Source organism: Gymnoscopelus braueri (genome assembly GCF_963280865.1).
Source record: "Gymnoscopelus braueri genome assembly, chromosome: 13".
Classification (NCBI taxonomy): Eukaryota; Metazoa; Chordata; class Actinopteri; order Myctophiformes; family Myctophidae; genus Gymnoscopelus; species Gymnoscopelus braueri.
The window spans coordinates 23,079,024-23,102,937 of record NC_137615.1 but is presented as its reverse complement, the minus strand read 5'-3'; the positions used below and the strand labels follow the sequence as shown (position 1 = coordinate 23,102,937).

The following is a 23,914-nucleotide window of genomic DNA, read 5'->3' as shown; positions in this document are numbered from 1 at the left end:
CTAGCAATAACCAATCACAACTGTAGTGTTTAAATTAAAATTTATTTCCATTGTATTGCACACAAACAAATTCTCTGGCGAAATACTTTTATTTACAAAAGTTTACACAATTTTATAAAATAGTGCACTGTCTATTGGCACATCCATGAGACAGGCTTTTTCAAGAGTTTCACATAATGTTCCCTATTCCATCAAAACAGGCACATTTTGCAAGTGTAGCACCTTCAACAGGGAAGGTTAAGCACATATAGAAACTGTAACGGACACTAAATCCTTAGAAAAAAAAGAAAATACCCTTAACCAGGGAGCCAGCCCCTTTAGCCATTCATAATGTATTTAAATAGAAAAATAATCAATAGGCCTAAGCAAAGTATCTCATAGCCCAAAACAGCCCATAATATTCCCCCTCTCAATTTGCCTTTGATTTTATTACAAAACATGTAGTAAACGTTTCACACAATTTAGTGCAATTAGCAATCTGAATCACACAGCCATATTATGTCCATTGTGAAATTCTACAGAATGATTCCTTCATCATCATAATATAATATAAAATCCTACTCTTCCATTTAGGAATAATTATGCTGTGCAATAGGGACATCTAGTGGTAATGATCGGTCATATCAGTAAAAAAAATAAAAAAAATAAACCATAAAATTAAATTAAATAACAATCTCTTTATTCTTGACATGAGTGGTGGAGGAGTCTCTTTGGTGGCTGTTAGGAATGCTTCAGCTCTCAACCAAAAATTATAATAAAAATCCCTGCCATTACTGAGATCAGATTTTGTATTTCTCCTTTAGAAAGCACCCGATCTACAGTACAATGGAAAGACAGTTTCAAGTGACCGTCATATTCAGCTTTTCTGCAATCCTCCCCTTTCCAGGTCGCTGGATGTTCAGTTTTTCTTGTCTTCTCCTTGTACGAAGTAGGGGTTCTCATGGCCTTGGACCAAATAGGAGTAACGAGAGGGATTTTTGCCTTTGAAGGTCCTCATTCCCTCTGGATTCAGATCATAAGACCCTGACTGAAATTTCACAGGAGGCATTGAAAATATTAGTCTCTTTGAGAAATAAAAGACACACACACGCGCACACACACACACACACACACACACACACACACACACACACACACACACACACACACACACACACACTGTTTCAAATGTATAAAAATCCTTTGAAAATAGCCGATCTACAAGCTCACAACGCGTCGCTTTGGAACTCGTTGTGAGCTTGTAGATCGGCTATTTTCGAATTGCCAAAAAGTATATAATAGGTCTAAAGTGGTTTTGTGATAATAATCAAACTCTACAAAGTAACTAGTAAAGTTCTCAAATAATTGTAGTGGAGTGAAAAGTACAATATTTGCCTCTGTGAGATGTAGTGGAGTAGAAGTAAAAGTATTGAAAATTGGAAATACTCTTAAGTACAGTACTTAAAGTAAATGTAATTAGTTACTTTCCACCACTGACACACACGCACACGCACACACACAAATACACACACGCAAGCGTGCACACACCCACAAACAGTCAAGCCCTCACAGAAGCAACACAGACACAACCATGGCCACACATACACACAAGTAATGCAAGAGTCACATATCAGTCACCAATGTGCAGTGATCAAGGTACAACTATTCTTCAACTTTAGCGACAGCTAGAGTTGCTACATTTTTCATTATGAGGAAAGCACACTGCTTTCCACACCCATCAGAAACTCCCATCACAGTATCCACAAAGTCCCAGAGGCTACCGCTAGCCCATAGACATACACCACCATTATTCTCAGCATGGCCTCTATGAATTATTAGCACAGGAAACAGTGTGCCGCAATCAGAATCTAAAAGCAAAGCAGTGCCTTACCTTGCTCCATCCTTGTGGTGCGTGAAACCCCTAAAGCAACACATGGGGAGTCAGGCAAAGCAGGGAGCATTATGGGGTGAGCTACATTTTACCCAACAAACACTGTGGGTAATCTGGAGTCGCATGCATGTGAGTGATGATTTAATATCAAAGCGTTTATTGCCTGTGTCCGACAGAATAACAGTTAGAATGATATTGCAGTTATGGGTTAGAAAGCAGAAGCAATCTGTGTGCAGTTGGGTGGGGGTGACAATGCACAGGCTAAAGGCCTTGTACAGTGTTGTTAGTTGGATAAACAACACTGTACAAAGCTATGATTCCATCAGAGATTGTGGTGGTGTATTCAATAGCAAGACAGAGAAACATGTATGGCACTGGTTCTCCCCCTTTTAATTTCAAGGACCCCGTGTTTGATATGCATTATTAGGCCACGGAACCCCTTTTGAAACAATATTTTTTTAAATCTCTGAGACTCCCATCTTTGGCCGAAATCTCACTGTTATTTAACTCAGAGAGTGTATAAATGAAACCAAATGCATCCTCACTGGTCCATTCGGTTCCATTTGTACACTGTCAGAGGTTTAGACCCATAAGGGTCCATTTGTTTCATGGGAACCCCCTGGAATCTCCTCAAGGACCGTGGGGAGTCCCCGGACCCCACGTTGAAAACCAGTGATGCAAGGTAACTCACCAGTCCATTGGAATTGTTCTTTTTGTCCACCAGGGCATGTGTGCTACCTCCTTCCCTCATCTCAATAGAGGGAGACCCAGTGGGGTCCCAGTTAGGGTTGGTGGTAGCCCGTGGGATGGGGGTGATACCTTGGACCGGCCAGGGGCGATTGAACTCATCCACTGAGTATGGGCTGTTGTCAAGTGTTTTTTCATCATCCGTGCACCTCCGGCTAAAATGCACACAGCAGACGTTGTGAAATATTACCTCACACTCAAGTCGAGTCGATTCATAAAGGCACTTTGTTATTTCACTTCACTTTTATACACTATAAAATAATACAGACAGTGAACATTTGAATAATGAAACAGTATTTACGGGTTAAAGGTTTTATACAGCAATAGGAGCAGAGTAATTTAACAAATGTGATAACAAAGGGGTTTTGAAGTGGTTTCTCTTACATGCAGCAGTACAGGAGCATGGCCAAGAACAGGAGAAGCATAATTCCACCCAAGGTACAGGAAATGACCACCACTGCCAGCAGAGCCGCTATAGTAATACAGACACAGGATCAGTCTTTTGATCAAAAAAGTATTACTACTACTAACTACTACAATGTCCCTTAAGCAGTGGTTCTCAAACCTTTTGATTTCAATAACCCCCATAACTCAGAGAGTACAAATGGAACCGAATGGACCTGTGAGGGTCCATTTGGTTTCATTTTACAGACCTGAATTGTCCATTTAGATCCCCCTCAAGGAACCCTGAGGGTCCCTGGACCCCACTTTGAGAACCACTACTCTAAAGGCTTGACAACAAACCACTGAACAGTTTGAACAGTTTGGACCTGTGAAGAAACTTACAGTCATTGCAGTTGAACCCAGCATAGCCGAATGAGCATCTGAAACATGGAAAAGGCAGTTAAAGTGATACAATCACTGATATAAACTTAAACATAATAGGTAACCCCACCACTAACTAAACAACAATAGCAGAGGAGACACGTTTTTATTCTCTAGTATGGAGGTCATTGACCCAGACTCAGGATGAACACTAGACACCACACGTACATAATAATTGTATGTATTTGCTGTATTGTTCTTTGATGAGGTAAGACATTTTAAAAATTCCATATTTTCCATCGACAAATCAAACTCTTTAGAATGTACATCAATATAACCTCATTTATATATTTACAACAATCCCAGATAGGACATTTTGAACACAAAGACATTCATGTTTAGGACCTGATATAATGTTTTTTTCTTCTTTTCTTCTTTTTTTTTAGGACCTAATATAAATGTACATCAATAGATCTAATAGATCCTGGTGATGCGTAACGCAGTTCAACCTGCAGTACACATGGGGGGGACATTTACACAGTAAAATCATCAGTATTCATTTATCCAATTGTAACTCTTGAGTGTACAAATGTAACCAAATGGACCCATAAGGGTCTCATTGAGTTCATTTAACACCAAGGATTTTGCTGTGTATTTCTAAGTGCCCCAAGAATCAGCTCGACATGGAAAGTCTCCAGAATGTGTGGTGTACTCACGGTTGGCACGTGCCTCCCACTGCCTGCTGACCGCTCGGACAAGCTACAAAAACAGATGGGGAAGTTTCATGACTTACTGAAACAAAACAATCTGTGCAAATAGACTGGGTTGAGGATGTTGATTCCAACTATTGTAGGAACAGCTAGAGGCAATAGATGGAGAAGTATGCCTGGCTACACACAACAGGAACAGAACAATAATGAGAACTTATTATTGTGTGATGTAAGAGTAACCATGACTGTAACTAAATTGTGCATAGCAATACTTTCTGTTGTCTTGAAAAACAACAAAATTCCCTGCATGTGTGTGTGTGCAGCTACTGTAAATGACTTCTTCTTTAGAATCTCCCTATAACCGCTCTTCTAGGTCAGAGCCAATCCAGCCCACTAATGATCGGGACTGCAATTCTTCCACTTGTTTCCAGGGAAACGACCCCTTTGCAAAGGAATACATTAAAGAGATATATGAACCAAGGGTCAAAGGTCAGCCTGGAGAAATGTCTGGAGCACTTGACCTTGTCTGAGTCTCTCTACCTCTCGCTCTCTCTCTCTCTCTCTCTCTCTCTGTATCTCTGCTTCTCTCTATCTCTTTCTCTCTCTCAGTTGTTTCATTTCATTGTTTCAGTGACAATGAAAATATTCCCTGAGAGATACTGTACTTTTGCTAGTGTGTTCTCTAACTGGGGTCCAGGTACCCTACGGATTATTTTGGGGTGTTTTAAATGGACCCTTACAGTTCTGTAACTCTGAGAGTGTGCAATGGAAACAAATGGACCCGGAGTTGTGAGGGTCCTTGAAATAAAAAAAGTTTGAGCACTACAGCTATTATCACACTGAAGTTCTCACCTCGGCAGCTCTTGCTTGAGTAGAGTCCGTTTGAGATGTAGCCTTGTTTACAGGAACAGTGGACCAGGCCATCCTTCACAGAACAAGTTGTAGTGCTGAGCTCACAGGGTTCTGGATTCTGATTACACAAGTCAGTCCCTGAGAGTGAACATAGGGAACAGAGATGGAGAGAAATACACTGCTTCAAATCAAGTATTTAAATTTATTAAGTTCATCATTAAATATCTTTAAAAATAAGAATCCTGTACGTGACGGTGTTACAATCTTTTCATGTAAGAATAAAAGAAGTCCGCACAACAGCTGCTGCTGCGAAGTTTAAAGTGCAAACTCACAACGTTTCGACTATCAAGTGTTCTTCCTGGACAATTAGCTACAGTATGAACGTTGGTGGAAACGCTGTGAGTTTGCAAAAATGCACATTCAACTTATTCGGAGCAGCAGCTGTTGTGTGGACTTCTTTCTTACATGTTAATTTTTAGTCCTTGTTACATATTTGTGTTCATATGTAAGGGGTCTATTTTATTATTCAATTTTGCCTTGCTATGCACTGACATGCATTCATCCAGTTCAGATCCTACTTTGGAGGAGACCTGTCTGCCATCGATTGGTTAGGCACATTCAGACCTGCTGGACCTGCCTGCGACTGATTGGTTAGGCATCTTCATATCTGCTGGACCTATCGCAGAAGAAGGCCTCCTATTTAAGAATTGTCTGCAGCTATGTACATTGGAGGTGTGTTAGACACTAGCCGCGGAGATAGTGCTCAGGGGGTGTTTGGTCTGAACGTTGGTTGCTAAAAGTTTGGTTACACTCCGTTCTTGAAATGCACCCTTCTTGAATTGTAGAACACGCAAATGATTTGTACACCCTTTTGTGAAATGTTGAACCTGCTAATAATGATTTAAAAATGAGGAGTTTCAGGGCAGCCTTTGGTTGACTGATTGGCTACTGCCTAGCAGGTTTGACTCAGGTTGACTCACCCACCACACCCTGTTGTGGTTTTTGTTTGGAGCCACCGGTGCCAGCTTCTTGTAACGGCAACTTTTGATGTAGATTAGAGTAGTCAGATTAGATCTATCGTAATTTTCATTTGGTGTTGGTTAGGTTAGGTATAGAGGTTAGAATAGGTTCAGTTTGGTTTGATGGTTCATTGCTTTGCGCCGGGGCTTATTGTCTGTTAAGTTCAAATTCCTGTCTTAAAATTCCTGTATTCAATTCATAGAATGTAAAATAATCGAAAACTAACAAGAAAACAAAAAAGGAACGATCAATAAAAACAAAACTCCCCTTTCCAACCCGTATGTGACAAACCTTTATTCCCTAGATAGACCACAGGATTGTAACAGTCCTGCACCAGCAACTATATGGATGTGCATAACAATGCCTTTTGAAATACTTCATCATTTTGTCACCCAAGGACTTAAATAACTTAAGACGGCTACATACCTTAACACTTCAATAGTTTCATTATTCAAATGTTCACTGTCAGTTGTGCATGCATCATGTGGCCCACACGGTAGTACACGTTCTTTTTGACCACTTATTCGGCTGCCATGTTAAATTGTCAGATGTGTGGGCCACAAGCATTTTTAGAGCTATACTTTGAAGTTCCTATTTATCACAATGATTTTTTTTGTTCTTGTTTTTAAAGAAAACATAACATGTTTTTTTGTTTTGCTAATTATTTTGGGGCCAGCTTTTAATATCTCACAGCCCACTGATATTACAAGTGGGCCTCTGCGGTAGCACATGCACGCACAATAGTATTTAATTCATACGCACCATCAAACGTTGCATCAGTCAACAAACCGCCAGTTGCGCGTCCTATGGCATTTTTAATGGCCTGATCAACCGATGTGTCATTGGTGCTGGACTCTTCAAACACATTATTCACTGTTGCTAGTACACTGCCTGGTCTGAAAGATAAAGAACCACCGCACAAAGTCAAAAACTGAAATTATAATTATAATAATGATAATAATTGCAGAAGAAAGGGAAGATGCTTACAGCAGCTGTAAAACGTCAGTCCTGACATATCCCGGTTGCTTTTGAAAGACAGCTCTGAGCTATAAAATGAAGTACATTTTAAGTTTACTCACAGAGAGAGAGAGAGAGAGAGAGAGAGAGAGAGAGAGAGAGAGAGAGAGAGAGAGAGAGAGAGAGAGAGAGAGAGAGAGAGAGAGAGAGAGAGAGAGAGAGAGAGAGAGAGAGAGAGAGAGAGAGAGAGAGAGAGAGAGAGAGAGAGAGAGAGAGAGAGAGAGTGAGTGAGTGTGTGTGTGTACTATACTATACTATATTCTGTATGTATGTATGTATTGTATATATGTGAGTGCACAGTATCTATACTCTATAAGTGTACATGTATATTATGTACTGTACAAATGGTATGTTTTGTGAGTGTACAGTACGACGTACCGTTTCTGAGATCTGAGCCGCAGTGCTCCGAAATATCGCTGAAGACCTGTTTCTCATTTCATCTTTAAACGTCAATATCTCAATATGTAGCTGGCCCGGGAACACTTGACCTGAGAAGAAAAAGAGGAATAACATCTGCATCATTCAGATCATCAACATGATCATTATCATCACTATAGCGCATGACATCTTGCATCACATGCTTAAACATGGAAAACTCCTTACCTTGTGTGCAGCGGCCATTTAACAGGTAGCTACCAGCCAGACACTGACAAGCGTTATTAAGACAGATACTTTCAGCTGGACATGAGTTGGAGGAGGAACACACTGTTGAGAGAAAAACAACACATCATACATCCGCTCACTCGACGCAGATCTTTCGTCGTCCTTTTCCCGTTATTCTTACAGTATGTGGGACCCATGCATACCTTTGATTGATGGGGGTGCTGTGGTGGAGACTGTCGGCTGAATGGTCGGGGTTGAATGTGTTGGAATGATGTTGGTAGAGGTAGTAGCAGTGTGATCAGTCACTATAGTAGGAAAGAAAATAGATAAGAATCAGTCTAGGTATTAAACACAAAACACAATCAACAATGATACCCCCCAGTATGGCTACTGCACTATATATTACAAGATCTTCTACTCATTTCCCCCATGTTTAATAGTGTTCCTCTCTCTGTCAGTGACAGTAACTTGTTCAGAAGCCTACCTCTGGTGGTTGTTGGCAAGGGACTAAGGGTGGTGGTATTTCCAGGGGGAACTACGGTGCTAATGACTGAGGAGGTGTCAGTAGAAACAGAGTTGGAGGTGGAGGTACGTGGAGAGGATGTGGATCCGGCTATGGGTGCAGTCGTCTCTGTTCTATTAGCTGTGGTGGCGGAGGCAGTGGGAAAAGCGTTGGAGGTGGTGGAGGCGCTAGTGGTAGCATTGGTATGTTCTGGGGTTATTGTTGTCATTACTGTCGCAAAGGTCGTGCGTGTGGCATTCCCTTGGGTCACTGTATTTGTGGTTGCTGCATCAGAAGTAACATTATTTAGAGTCGATGTATGTGGCTCCATTGTGCTTCTCTGTGGGTTAGTTGTGTTAGTTGGGTTTGTTTCTATACTGTGTGTGGGTGTGGTATTATTAGCTGTGCTGGTCTCACTCGTTGTGGATGTTGAGTTTGACTCTGGGTTTTTAGTGGTGGTGTGGTTACTCTCCACAGAACTGGTCGACATTTCAGGTCCACTGGTGGTGAAGTTACTTTCCACAGTGGACATTTCAGGTCCACTGGTGGTCGAGTTACTTTCCACAGTGGACATTTCAGGTCCACTGGTGGTGTAGTTACTCTCCACAGTGGACATTTCAGGTCCACTGGTGGTGGAGTTACTCTCCACAGTGGACATTTCAGGTCCACTGGTGGTGGAGTTACTCTCCACAGAATGTCCACTGGTGGTGGAGTTACTCTCCACAGAATGTCCACTGGTGGTGGAGTTACTCTCCACAGAATGTCCACTGGTGGTGGAGTTACTCTCTACAGAATGTCCACTGGTGGTGGAGTTACTCTCCACAGAATGTCCACTGGTGGTGGAGTTACTCTCCACAGAATGTCCACTGGTGGTGGAGTTACTCTCCACAGAATGTCCACTGGTGGTGTAGTTACTCTCCACAGAATGTCCACTGGTGGTGGAGTTACTCTCCACAGAATGTCCACTGGTGGTGGAGTTACTTTCTACAGAATGTCCACTGGTGGTGGAGTTACTCTCCACAGAATGTCCACTGGTGGTGTAGTTACTCTCTACAGAATGTCCACTGGGGGTGGAGTTACTCTCTACAGAATGTCCACTGGGGGTGGAGTTACTCTCTACAGAATGTCCACTGGTGGTGGAGTTACTCTCCACAGAATGTCCACTGGTGGTGGAGATACTCTCCACAGAATGTCCACTGGTGGTGGAGTTACTCTCCACGGAATGTCCACTGGTGGTGGAGTTACTCTCCACGGAATGTCCACTGGTGGTGGAGTTACTCTCCACGGAATGTCCACTGGTGGTGGAGTTACTCTCCACGGAATGTCCACTGGTGGTGGAGTTACTCTCCACGGAATGTCCACTGGTGGTGGAGTTACTCTCTACGGAATGTCCACTGGTGGTGGAGTTACTCTCTACGGAATGTCCACTGGTGGTGGAGTTACTCTCCACGGAATGTCCACTGGTGGTGGAGTTACTCTCCACGGAATGTCCACTGGTGGTGGAGTTACTCTCCACGGAATGTCCACTGGTGGTGGAGTTACTCTCCACGGAATGTCCACTGGTGGTGGAGTTACTCTCCACAGAATGTCCACTGGTGGTGGAGTTACTCTCTACAGAATGTCCACTGGTGGTGGAGTTACTCTTTCTAGATGGGCTGGTGGTAGACTTCTCAGGTCCAGTGGTGGCGGAGTTACTATCCACAGGCATTGTACTGCTAGGCTTGTCAGGTCCACTGGTAGTAGAGATACTATCCACAAGCATTCTACTGCTAGACCTGTCAGGTCCACTGGTAGTAGGTGTCATACCAGTTGTGGCCATTCCTGCAAAAATAAAGAAATACATATGAAAGCGACCAAAGCGATTGCCGTTTTCGCCAAGCAGTGTCTGCCAGTGGTTATAATACATTGAATGCATGTAGGCCTATAAATGTTTTTGTTTTTCATATTAAGTGTAAATGATGGGCCTTTAACCACTTAAACCCTCACTTCTTAGTAAAACCCTGAGTTATCATCGAGGTGTTCATGTTATCATTGAGGTGTTCATCATTGAGGAGACTGACTTCTTTCCATGACTTTGTTCATGCCGCTTTTTTCCCGTCTACACCAAAGCGCTTCGTCAGAAATAGCCGATCTACAAGCTCACAACATTGCGAGGTGTTGTGAGCTTGTAGATTGGCTATTTTTGGCAAATGTTCCACCCAGCATAGGTATGCTGGGGTTCTAGTGGTTAAGGCAGGAGATTACATTGTATCAATGTCTTGAGACATATACTGTACATAAAATGACTTTCTACCACAGTCATGTAAAACAATACCCTTGGGGAAGTTCACTCAAAATACAAAAGCAAACATATTCTTCCTTTTACCCAGAATGCTATCAATCCATTGATAATGACTTTGCATGTTTACCTCAAAAGTATAAGGAAGTCATGAGAAAACAAAGACCAATATCATATTATGTAAAATATTCAGGCAAAATCCAGGCAACCAGCCTGACAGAGTGTATGCCTTCTGTGAATAATTGGCCATATCGCTTGGCAACCAAAACATATTTACAAATGAAAATCCACAAGCGTAACACACCTGGCATTGGATATTGTCCTTCTGAGTGTAAATTGAAACCCATCTTTTACTCTCTCAAGAGTTAAATTAACACTCTTTGCTGTGTACATGCACTCTTGTTTGAGGACTTGCGCACACGTACACGCACACACACGCACGCACGCACGCACGCACGCACACACACACACACACACACACACACTCACACTCACACTCACACTCACACACACACACACACACACACACACACACACACACACACACACACACACACACAACATGTGTTGGGGAAGCAATCAAAACAGGAAGTGGTGAAAGATTCCAGGTGATACGTGTATTGGTTAGAATAAATAGTTGTGCTCACATCATACTGTATAAACTCACCATTATTAGTGGTGGGAGATCAAGGGTTGAGAGCCTTGTTTTAAAATGGATATAAAGGCAATAGATAATAGACAATATTAGTTAATTAATAGAGACGCCTAAGATAAACAAAAACTAAACAAAACACAGAGATCTGGCTGATCTCGCTGCTGACAATACAATCACTGTGAACTCAGTTTGGAAGATTTCTATTTCTATCATTCACACTTTTCAATTTACAAAATGGGCTGAATGTTAGAAAAAACGTCACAGCCCTCCATCATGCAGGGGGCCTAGGCCTGTACATACTGTACATTCTGTTAGTATATTCTGAAAGCACAATTAACCTGCTTGTACAAGAAATGCAACATACTGGACATTGGTAAGAATCCTGGTCCTTGAGATAGTAATAGCTATGAAAATGCCCGTCCGGGAAATCTGATAACAAATGTAACTAGAAAAAGGAGACCTGTGCTCCTCGGAGCACAGGTCTCCGCCAGGTCAGTTAGGTTATTGTGGCCTCCTGGTGGCGCTATAATAGGGCAATGTGAAAAGGGTGACATTTGCTCCTCAACATAGTGTGAATGTGCGTGCAGTTTGACCGCAATCGGACGCTGCGTTCATGATTTGCAGCATTTTGTTCAAAACAAGCCACTACTCCAAACTTTAGATGTCAATCTTAGTCAATCGGGATGGAATATGAAAAATCAAACACATCCGTCTTGATCACATGACTATAGAGATCATGTGTACCGATTTGCGTGAAATTTGGATAAAATCGGAAGGAGTAATATAAATAAATGTGTTTTATATAAGTCGGCCTCCTGGTGGCGCTATAAAAGGCAGATGTGAAAAATGCAGGGTAAAGGTTTTTCCTTGACCTCTAGGGAGTGCGCTTACAAAGTTTTACACAGATCGGTGCAGTTATAGGTAAAAACACGAATCGGCCTGTTATAGCGCCACCATGAGGCTGATTTGAAAATGTTCAAGTGGCATTTCTTTCTCAGCATAGTGGAAATATGCGTGCAAAATGTCAAGGAAATTGCATGCTGTGTTTATGATTTGAGGCATTTTGTTCAAAACGGAGCACTCCTACAAACTTTGGAAGCCATTTTTAGCCAATCAGGATAGAATATGAAAAATCTGAAAGAGTCGTTTCGTTTAATGACTATAGAGATACTGTGTACCGATTTGCGGGATTTTTGGACAAAATCTGTAGGAGTACTGTCAAAAAATATGTTTTGCACAAATCGGCCTCCTGGTGGCGCTAAAAAAGGCCCATGTGAAAAATTTGGGGGCAGAGGTTCTGCTGTGGCATCCAGGGAGTGTGTGTGCACAGTTTCACTGCGAGCAAGCCAACGGTGCCGGAGATTAGCTGTCCACAGACAGAATGACGGACGGACGGACGGACGGACGGACACACGGACGGACGGACAGGGGGCAAAACATAGTCTCTCGCCATGCCTTTCGGCCTGGCGGAGACAATGAATAACAGAGAGGACTCATTTGCTTCAGTGAAACTGGGCAGCCAGTCATGGTTCCCATATTGTAGATTGTACAGTGCGTGTTCAATTGGATCTATAATAAAGCTCAGACTGCTGTGCCAAACCAGTCAACTGTCAACACTGGGACAGAGCTGAATGCCGAGGGAGAAGGCAGTGATAGCAGCATGCCCTACACGCATTAAAACCCATCTACAAATTCTACAAATGTCTTCTAAACAGTTTTCTGAAAAAAGTGTATTACTATATCAGTGGTGCTCAAATCTTTTCATGTCAAGGACCCCCAAAATTATATGTATTTGCCCGCCGACCCCCCATTTCGAAATATTTTGTTCCAGGGACCGCCAGAAGCAAAGATTTGAGTTAAAAATGTTCGCTTTAAAATTATGTATATATATTCAAAGATTTGCAAAAATAACAGATAGCAGATCTACAAGCTCGTAGATGAACTTGTATATCTGCTATTTTTGAATATCCAAAGTATAAAATAATTTAGCTCAAATCTAAAATGACCGGTTTTAATGAGTTAAAAACCCTATGACGTAAAATGAATCCTAAGACTTTACACAAATAGTCATTCCTGTTATTCGTAGTCTAATGTGAAATGTTGTTCAACTACTATGTTGATTGATGACATAGTCATAGACAACACGATATATTATAACTCTATGAGACAGCACCACAAAAGACAACGTGGGAATGCTGACATAAAAGATAGCAGCAATACATTCAAAATATTACCAACTAATAAAAAAAAAGGCCTATAAATGAACTATTACAATCCTCTGCACAAACAGTCAATTTCTCCACTCGCCTGGAAAGGTTACAGGAGGCAAGGGAGAGCCTATCAGTTGGGGGAGTTATAGTACACAAACTTAATATATCGCAACTGTCAGCACTACCACAATGATGGAAAACTAATCTGAAAGTAGTCTGTGCATGAGCGTGCGTGCATGAGCGTGTGTGCGTGCGCGCATGTGACATTTTGCAGGTTCCCTAAATTCTTTGTGATGTGCGTAATGTTGGTTTTGACAAACAGTTGATGTTCCTTTTAGAGGAGCACTGGTGATTTTCCCTGAAAGTTCTTCCTTGCATTCAAAAACAGACATTCTATAATGTAAAACAATATAATATAATATAATATAATATAATATAATATAATATAATATAATATAATATAATATAATATAATATAATATATAATACCTATTGCAGAGTTAATCTTCTGTACATGGTGGTGAACATGGCATTAGGTGCGATCCATGACATGAAGGCTATATAGCTAATTATGTAAAGTGTATATTATATAAAACATATTTAATATACAGTTCAAGTAGAGATGGTGAGGTATTTAACAGAACACTGAATTCAATGGGCTATACTACATTATTTTAAACCTGTGTGTGTGTGTGTGTGTGTGTGTGTGTGTGTGTGTGTGTGTGTGTGTGTGTGTGTGTGTGTGCGTGTGCGTGTGCGTGTGCGTGTGCGCATGCGTGCGTGTGTGCGTGTTCAACTGCGTGTATAACACAGTGGTTCTCCGTACGCTGCCATTTTCATAATCATGTTTACTTCCCACCATAAACAGAAACAAAGTTTCCATACAACTGTAATCAAAAGGTCAGCTCAGAATACAGAACTTAGACTTCAGATCTGTGGCAGTTTCTACAGTATAGGAATTTACAATGTAGATATTTTCATAGCATAGCTAGTTTTATGTCCACCTTTATGAGTCAACAACAGCCAACACAATGGTTTTATTTACATGAACGCAGCATGTGATTGCCGCGATTTTCTTTTCACTGCAATCTCCGCACAGGTCTCCTGGCACAGGTCTCCTGGAGGAGACCTGTGCTCCGAGAAGCACTTTTTCTAGTATTATATTATATTATATTACATTACAGAATGGCTGTTTTTGAATGCAAGGAGGAACTTCCAGGGAAAATCACTAGTGTTCCTCTAAAAGGGTAAAAACCAACGCACATCACAAAGAATTTAGGGAACCTGTATAATGTCAGCACACACATATGATGTGCATGAACTCACCTGCACACACACACATGCACACACATACACGCAGGCGCCTGCACGCACGCTCATGCACAGACTACTTTCAGATAAGTTTTCCATCATTGTGTGTATGTATGCATGCATGTATGTATGTATGTATGTATGTATGTATTTATGTATGTATGTACGTACTGTATGTATACACACACACACACACACACACACACACACACACACACACACACACACACACACACACACACACACACACACACACACACACACACACACACACACACACACACATACACACACACCCACACACACACACACACACACACACACACACACGAAGCAATAAGCCTTGACGATCATATATGAATAGATTGGGAGCGTGGTAGTAATTAAGCACACGCCCAGTGTGTTGCAGGCCTAACAGGGCGCTCTCTCTGAGGATTTAGCCCCTCAGCCGGATAATCCCCAGCAGACACAAAAGGGATGACGGCTGGGTCAGACGAGGTCACCTGTGGGTCTCAGGCCACCAACAAACACACATTGAAGAGGCTTGTGTGTGGATCAGGATGTCCGGTTTACCCCACCCGAAACACGTCCTGGTTCCTTTTCCGATCATAATGCGCGCTAACCAGCATTCTTTCGTGCACTTTCAAGTTCCGTGCATTTCAATGGGGTCCCGCAGGCTGCTACACGTACACCTCTACCCGTGTGCCTTAATTCCCCCTGCCACCCCCCACCCCCCCCAATGGTGCAAAGTGGGAGTGCATCTGTTGCCACGGGAGACACCTGCTACCGGCTGTCAGAGATTTGACCCCCCTTTGAATCGCTAACACTGAGAGAGAGAGAGAGAGAGAGAGAGAGAGAGAGAGAGAGAGAGAGAGAGAGAGAGAGAGAGACTATTATGAGTATTACTATTATGATTATTATATTATGGATTATGAAGATAAAAAAATAAAATAAAAATGTATTATTATAAATATATTGTGGATTTCTACACATATGCATTCACGTACAGTGGTGGACAGTAACGGAGTAAATGTACGTGCGGGTGCTGTACTTAAGTACAGATTCTGAGGATCTGTACTTCACTTGAGTAGATTACTTTACATTATTAAAAATAAATGAAAAAAGTTATCGAAAAAACACGGGCCCCTCGCGTATTAGGAGGGCAGGGTGAGTCACCAGAACCAAGGACGGGTGTTTTTGATGAATCTAACATGTTAAAATGGAGTTTGAAGTTATAATGGGTTTGTATAGGAAGGGCGTGTCTGATAAAATGAATATCAAATATCTAAACACTGAATCAAGCAACTTAAAAAACGGTCTGGGGGGCTCACAAAGCCTTTGTGTTCTAATAAACTGTTCCATTTGTTTAATTTATCTTTTTTAATGTCCCATATCTGTCATCTCGATATACTACCCACCAATATACTATAATATACTCCATCAGTGTGTCAAAAGTTCTAGCATCTGAAATCTAAAGTTTAAGTGGTCGCATGCGGTATATACGTCATGGACGCATCCCTTGAGGCTTTCAATACCCAGATACGTTTGTGTCTCTCATGTATCATTTTTATAGGCTATTTATTTTGGACAATTATCCAAAAAGCATCTTGCAAGACTATTTGTATATTAATACTATCCTGGAGAATTCACTACATAGTTGAAAATGTCGGGATATGTCACTCCTCCATTTAGTTGGGTTATTTCCCCAACTTACATTAAGGCAAGTTAATACAACAGCAGTAAACCCACACGTTTTAATTTTTCATGTACCGTCAGAGCTCCACGGTAGGTAGTGACCTCTGACACATTGTTGAGGCCTGGAATCGAACCTGGGACCTTTGCCCCACTTTTAAAACCACTGGTCTAGATGATGGTGTGTGTGTGTGTGTGTGTGTGTGTGTGTGTGTGTGTGTGTGTGTGTGTGTGTGTGTGTGTGTGTGTGTGTGTGTGTGTGTGTGTGTGTGTGTGTGTGTGTGTTTGCGCGCGTGCGTGCGTGCGTGCGTGCGTGCGTGCGTGCGTGTGTGACTACTCTTGCCGGTGTCCATGTTTTTGATATAAAGTTATACATATCATATTCCAGCAATATGCGATGGATGTAACTCTAGATCCTGGAAAACAAGTGAGTCATGGAAACGTATGGAACAATCTCCCAGACAACACAGAGAGATTTTCTGCAATGTATGTTGTCTTAGGAAAACAAAGTTTCTCCTCAGTACGGTTTTACTATGAAGTTCAGGTTAGAAGGAAATATTCCTGGTTTCTCTTAACAAACCTGCTTATCTGCAGCAGTTAGGGCTTCAGTGCCTTGCTCAATGACGCTTCATCCAGTTCAAAACACTGGTGACGACCTAAAAGGCAGTAACGGTCAACCTCCTGACCTTCAGGACATGATCCACCCCTACACCCCTTCACAAACACTTTGCATCAGATATTTTTTACCAAATTCGTTAGTGACATTGATCATCAATCAGGGTTCTGATACTCCATACTGTTTGACTGTAATTGGATTCATAGATGTGTGGGCGGGCTGGGACCTATTTCTTATGTTCACAGGTTGAGGAGCCTCTATAGAGCACTCCAAAAAGCTAATTTCTATGTTTTTATAGGTGTTTCTGCAGGCTTTGCATAACATAGTGTTTCTACAAGCACATCAGTGCAGGTGGTTTCAGAGAGTTACTTCTCTGAAACAAGTTACACGGTCCTATAAATTCATTGTGAAAACATTACAGCAATTCATTGATATAAAAATTAAGAAATGAACTTCTACTCTTACTTTTACTTGTACTTTAAGTATATACTTTTGAATACTTAAGTATATTTGAAAGCAATGACTTTTGTACTCTTACTTGAGTAACATTTTGACTGAGCTACTTGACCAGGAGTATCTGTACTTTTACTCAAGTACTGGGGTCGAGTACTTCGTCCACCACTGTTCACGTACGTATAAACATGTGGTTTCTTGGAGTTGCCATGAAACAATTCCACTTTATGGGGTTAGGGATTATTAGGGAAGAGAATTCCAGAAATAGTTCACTATCACATCTAGCAGCAGTGAAGGGAATGACAGGCCTGATTAAAGAAGGCACACACAGCACGAGACCAACTGACAGGTTGCCACAAATAACAGAGTCAGGAAGAGCCCCAGGCCAGAGAGCAGGATCTCATTAGTATAGTATATGGTCATCTGGAGCACTAACCTATGGATGTCTGTACCGCAGGCAGTTTGTGTCTATATGCGTCGCAAAGCTATTCATGTGCAGTGGTGTAAAGTAACTAAGTACATTTACTCAAGTACTGTACAGTTTTCAGGTATTTTGACTTTACTGGAGTATTTCAAAATGTCAGTACTTTTACTTCTACCCCACTACATCTCAGAGGCAAATATTATACTTTTACTCCACTACAATTATTTCAAAACTTTAGTTACTAGTTACTTTGTAGATTTTGATTATTACTACAAAACCAATCTGGGAACCCATCGTCAAAAAGGAAAAACAGCACCCTCTGCTGCTTTTCACTTTTGCATTTGACTCTGGGGGGGGGGGGGGGCATTAACTGGCCCCATGCTCACTGGAAACCGGGGTTTGGACATGCCTTCAGCCCACTTGTTTCTATGCCCAATTGTTATAACTTGTTACTTGTTATAAGCCCACTTGTTTCTATGATGAAAGAACAAGTTAAAATGTGAATATCTTTCCGTGGTTTTGTCGGCTTCGAGGACGCTATTGTTAAATGAGTTTCGGTTTGTTTTCAGTGGGAAGCGAAATAAAGTAAATAAACAAAACAGACCAACAGATCAGTGCAAGTTTTACTATAAAGTGCAGCAATTTTAGGAATACATTCAGAGATTCAGGTCCACGCTTCCGTCAAAGAGTTTTTTAAATCAAAATTTCCCATCCACTGGGCCAAGCAAAACAGTCTGATCGGCTTCTTCTCCCATTGCGTGCACTGGGGTTTGTTGTCTGTTGGTTGGTGCACCGGTATGATCGGTACGCCTGAAACTCGTCCAGTGAGAAAGGTTCCGTGAGGCAAAAACTAAGCACGATTAAATGCGATTAATTCTTTTCATCGCGTTATTTTTCTGTAATTAATTAATCTAAATTAATCAGTTAAAGTCCCAGCCCTAATTTCTACATTGCAGTATTGATACTTTTACTTAAGTAAAAAAGTTGAGAACTTTTTCCACCACTGTTCACGTGTCACAAATGATGCAGTGTCAAGCCTGAAACATGCTCATCAAAAGAGATCATGTACTGTATGTGGCATGTACCATTATTAAACTACAGAATGCTCTAATTAATAGACATGGTCCAGGCTCCAAAGCATGCTAATCAGAGTGGACATTTCTCACATGCTGCTTTATGACCTCTTGATATTTCCAGGCAGCCATCTCTATGTTCCAATCTTGCGGTATGCATGCCTGAGTAGGCACAACAAGCACAGCAAGCATGCATACACGTTTATGTGTACTTTCCTAGTGGGGATGTCAAACACAATTGTTACTGGTACAGCCTAACCCTAATCCTATAACTCTGACCATAACCCCCTACACCTAACCAAAAAAACTAACCTTAATCTCTCTCTCACCCTAACTTTACTGGGGTTTTTCTCTCTCAGCTCTACAGACTCTAAATCTCACTATCTTGAAGGTCAATCCAGGTGAAACAACGTAATCATTGATGCTATTCTAGAGGGCTGACAGTGAAAAATGGGCTGACACTGACTGAGCAGAAATGCAGGATATTTCATATTGTATTATTTAAGTCGCTGCAACTTACTAGTGTCATGTCCAGGGGGTGTACTTGTACGTCAAGCTGCCTCACACTAAGGAAACAGGAGACATAATGGGCCTGGACCACAAGGCTACTTATTTACTTAGACACAATAAAACTTCTGGGCGTGACTATTGATAGCTCACATGTTGGTCTAATAAACAATATTGTCATATTGTCATAAAGACTATGAAGTGTTCTACTTTTCTAATAAACAATATTATCATAAAGACTAAGAAGTGTTCTACTTTTCTAATAAACAATATTGTCATACAGACTATGAAGTGTTCTACTTTCATCACTCCCTCCCTGAATAATTCTAAAACATCTGTTATTATCTTCAAGGCCGGAAGGTTTTTTGCCCCTCTTGCACCCCATGGAGCGTCCCTTTCTAGTTCATTCTTTGGTCTGTCTCACCTAAAATATTGCCCTTTAATATGGTCATCAGAATCAAAATCATCCTCATTGTCACATCACAGGTTTACAGGTGTAAAACAGTGGGTGAAATTTGTTTTCATCAGCCCCAAATGCTCAAAACAAACTGGCTGTTCATAGACCAAGCGTTAATCATATGCATGAACACCTGGCATGGCTGATGTTTGAACAGAATGCCTTTATGTCTCCTAATGCCTCTGCAGAACGTCAACAGCTTGGCTCACAAGTTATGGCTTCTGAACCTTTTTTTCCTTACTGTGCCATTGGTCAGTGGTACTCTTTATCTAGAATTATTTGCCCAAAGATATCATAACTACTGTCAATAACTAATAAATAAAAAACATCCCAATAAATATCTTGCCAAATAACAGGACAAGCAAATACGTTTTCATTTTACCACCTCTAGAGGAGTTGCTGTATATAGTAACATCACCCTGTTCAGTGTTTCAGGTCAACAAGCCTATTTAGCGGACAAACGGATTCGTCATGAATGAGTTTTTACATCTAACATGTATAATGGTATACTAGGTGGGCAGGTAATGTAAAAATAAAAAATAATAAAACATTATGTTTATGTTTATTAAAGGATCCCCATTAGAGACATATGAATGAGCCTCTAGTCTTCCTGGGGTCCTAGATAATACATTATCCATCCCAAAAGGCGGTTACACACCGGCGAATATGCGAATATACGCAAAATTCGGACTCGTTCCGAATAATTAAAAGACGCTTTTTTCGCTCCGCGAAACTGGTGTGGAAGCTTGCATTGACTTTATAAGGTTTTTAAAAAAAACGTATTATTCGCATGAAAAAAATCGCCCCGGTGTGTAAGGACCTTAAGTGTTGGGTAATGTAGGTAAAGTAAGTAAAGTAAATAAGATTATTATCTTCTTTTTTCTTTTTAGTAAAAATGTTTTCTCTTTTTCACAAACACATCCTAAGTAGTGTGACTATAAGAACGGTGCTTTTTCACATTCTATTTTGTGTATTTCAAGGAGCAGTTTTACAGTTCCATTGTTCAAGTTATTTAATAAATAAGCTTGAATGCTAGTGGTGAGTGAAAATTCCTGGGGGATGATTGCATGATTATGCAGCCATGTCAAGGTCAGCATGCTGGAATATGAAACTGGAATACCAAAGTCACTTCAAACTGTTCTTATGGATGCATGTGCACGGGGAGTTTCTTTTGGGCTGGAGGTTAATGAGATTCCCTTGTCTACAAAGATTGCAACTCTGAATTTATACTCTATTTAACAATGTGCACATCAACAAATACAACTGACCAGAGAGCATCATTTTAATACTAAAATATATTTGCGTCTCAGTCTGTTCCATGCCGACAGACACATCTGCGAGAAGCTACTGTGCACAGAGCTCATCTGGTCCAGGGATGTGGCTCTTTCCTGCTGTTTGCAAGAAGAGCTGACATGCATATAGATAGACACGTGTGACACATAAGTCACACAGTCACACACACACACACACACACACACACACACACACACACACACACACACACACACACACACACACACACACACACACACACACACACACACACACACACACACACACACACACACACACACACACACAGTAAACTCACCCAACCAGCATTGAGAGTGGAAGAAGTGGAGCAACAGCCACCATATCACAATGGGTATAGCAAATGGGAACACAAAAAACTTCCCCTCCCACATACCTCACAAAAGCTGATCTTATATCAGGTCCCAATCTCTTTTCTTCTAAGGTATTCCTGATAATCCAATCTAAGATCTCTGTTCCCGTATTCCTTACTCATCTGACCTCCGTCAGCCTCCAATTTCAGTCCTCAAAACTAGCTGAATGCACATCAGTGCACAGCAAAGAATTTACTCTGTGTGTAAAGAATGACCTGTGAGGTTCAAGTTTAACACTTTTGGTATTGAGAGTGTGTGTAAAGGAGTCCACTTCTCTGTTTCCCTATCAGAGCAAACAGAGCTGCTATAACCCTCAGGTAACAGATGGTTCCCTGGAGCAGACCTTGCTCGCACTGCCTCTCCACATATCATATCCTATTAAAGCTCCGCCTGCACATGCATTCCAATTACAGGGTGAGATTTACTGCCCCGGAGTAGGCCTAATCCAACAGGGTACAACAAGGAAAAAAGGACAGGGGCGATGGGAAAATACAGCCACAGAAACACACAGTAAAAGCAACAAGTGCTTAAGTAAAAATAATTAATAAACAAATAAATGAAAGTACTGGAGGTAAGAGTGTGAAATGAAACAATAATTATTGTGACGCTTACAGATTTGCCAAAAACAACCTCCACAGAAGGTCAATTTGTAATATTACAACGAAACAAGTGGAAGGGGAGCTGGGTGATGACAAGGATGAACAATTTAATTATCAGGTGCTTTGCAGCAGGAAGTTTCCACTCTCTGCTTATTACATATATTAATAAGAACAAGGTGAAAATTCTGCATCCACTACAAAGCCCAGTGTGGTTGGGTACGTTAGCGTGCTTGACTCCGGCTTGACTTTTGTGTTCTCTATCAACTCCCCTGTATAGTCCTGGGATGCATGCGTCATAACCAGCATTACATGACCTAATGATGACTAGCTCCCAAAATATGACATAGGGAGGACATATGAAGACAGGAAACAGAAACATTGGCACGCTCTCTTCCCCTCTGACTCCCCTCTTATAGGGGCCACATGCAAATGCATGTGTGGCGCCAGACACAGGAGTGTACGATCGCAAGCCCCAGGAGATCCTTTCATCTGCACCTCTTTACTGCTGCCTATGGACACACTCAGTCATGCCCCATGCTAGAGCCTCCTTCAGCCCCTCTTTAGCTCTCTCTTTCTCTCGCAGACTCTCTCCATCTCAAGAGCCCTTAAAACACATGACAGGAGGGACCCATAAAAATGAGCCGTGGGCAACACTGACAGCAACCAGAAAGACCCACCCTGGCACATGACTGTGTCCCGTTAACACCAGTAACCTTTGACTCCCCGCCCTTTCCACATCCGTGGGCTTTAAAACAGAAAGATGGGGGTTTCAAAGCAGATTTAAATAAGAGACTATGATGACTGACCAATAGATTTACAATAGACATCACAGTGTCTATTCAGCGGGCTCATCAAAATCCATCAGGAAAGTTCACCACGCTGTTGAAGGCTCCATGATGCTAGAATAAACTTTGCCGGAGTAGGCTATGTTGCACTTAAAACCACTTAATCCCTATACACTGAATTGTCATCACATTGCTGTCTGCGGGAGTTGTTTAAATGTTTATCGGGAAGCTACAGTAGGGTTATAGTGGTCAAGGAGGCCCGGTGCTGTTTGCCTGGTGTCCTGTCCATGACAGCTGTCCACCCCCATAGCACTGAGTCACAGTGGAGGAGCAGTGAGTCAGTCTTAAAAGTCTTACAGTAAGTCTGCTACGCTTTCTTTTTTCTTTTTTTTAAGAAATGTGATAACAATGAGGGGATTTTTGTTTTCTTGAAACTATGCAGAAATCGAATAGTAACCCATCCTTTGATAGGCTTTTTAATATGTTACTCAGTAACATATTGAAAATGACACATTACAGTGACAGTTACTGTAAGGCTGTCAGAATCTTTAAAACACTCAATAGATGCACTTCTCAACTGTCTACAACAGTGGTTCTCAAAGTGGATTCCAGGGACTCTCTGGGTTCCTTTAGGTGGTTCTAAATTGACCCTTTCAAGTATGTAACTCTGACAGTCTACAAATGGAACCAAATGGACCCTAACGGGTCCATTTGGTTCCATTTGTAAACTGTCAAGAGTTAAGGGGGACCTTGCAATGTAAAAGTTTGAGAACCATTGGTCAACAAAACACAGACAACGACTAGCCTAAAAACCTACATACAATCAAAGTTGATTTCAAGCGTTGGACAAAAATATCCTCTCTTTTTTTTTTTACTTGCACATTAAGAATAGACATTCGAAAAGTTTTTAAACATGACTCACCTCTAGCAAGCGTACACAAGAGAACGCCAAGAACCACACGAGCCAGTAACATCTTTCTTTACGGCTTTTGTGCGAATGCTGGGAAGAAGTGACGGTGTCCGCTTTACTGCCGTTGTAACGGTCTAAGCAGAGAGAGAGAGAGACGCACTTGGCCGCGCGGTGCGTGTCTCAGCCACAGGTAG

The 23,914-nt window shown here is 41.5% G+C and overlaps 1 protein-coding gene across 3 annotated transcripts; it reads right to left on the bottom strand.

Moving 5' to 3' along the window:
• Positions 1–23: 23 nt before the first annotated feature.
• LOC308098821 (uncharacterized protein) lies at positions 24–23,914 on the bottom strand. 3 transcript variants are annotated; one of them, XM_080447272.1, is made up of 14 exons: positions 23,729–23,914; positions 8,069–9,861; positions 7,788–7,889; positions 7,585–7,686; positions 7,360–7,469; positions 6,952–7,010; positions 6,727–6,860; positions 4,945–5,082; positions 4,099–4,141; positions 3,404–3,441; positions 3,002–3,089; positions 2,562–2,772; positions 1,871–1,900; positions 24–1,027 (listed from the first exon to the last, which is right to left on the bottom strand). In XM_080447272.1, the coding sequence occupies exons 1-14, from the start codon at positions 23,782–23,784 to the stop codon at positions 899–901; spliced, it is 3,033 nt and encodes a 1,010-aa protein (XP_080303398.1). In that variant the 5' UTR covers positions 23,785–23,914; the 3' UTR covers positions 24–898. The 3 variants fall into 3 exon arrangements, with proteins under 3 accessions (XP_080303398.1, XP_080303396.1, XP_080303397.1); XM_080447270.1 differs by having other exon boundaries at positions 8,069–9,907; positions 23,733–23,914; XM_080447271.1 differs by lacking the exon at positions 1,871–1,900 and having other exon boundaries at positions 8,069–9,907; positions 23,733–23,914.

Excerpts from the sequence above, each read along its gene's own strand:
- LOC308098821 (XM_080447270.1), bottom strand. The coding sequence starts at position 23,784 with ATGTTACTGGCTCGTGTGGTTCTTGGCGTTCTCTTGTGTACGCTTGCT. Across the intron at positions 7,890-8,068 it reads CTTGCCAACAACCACCAGAG|TGACTGATCACACTGCTACT; the intron begins GTAGGCTTCTGA and ends TTCCTACTATAG. Across the intron at positions 3,442-4,098 it reads GTGGGAGGCACGTGCCAACC|ATGCTCATTCGGCTATGCTG; the intron begins GTGAGTACACCA and ends TCCATGTTTCAG.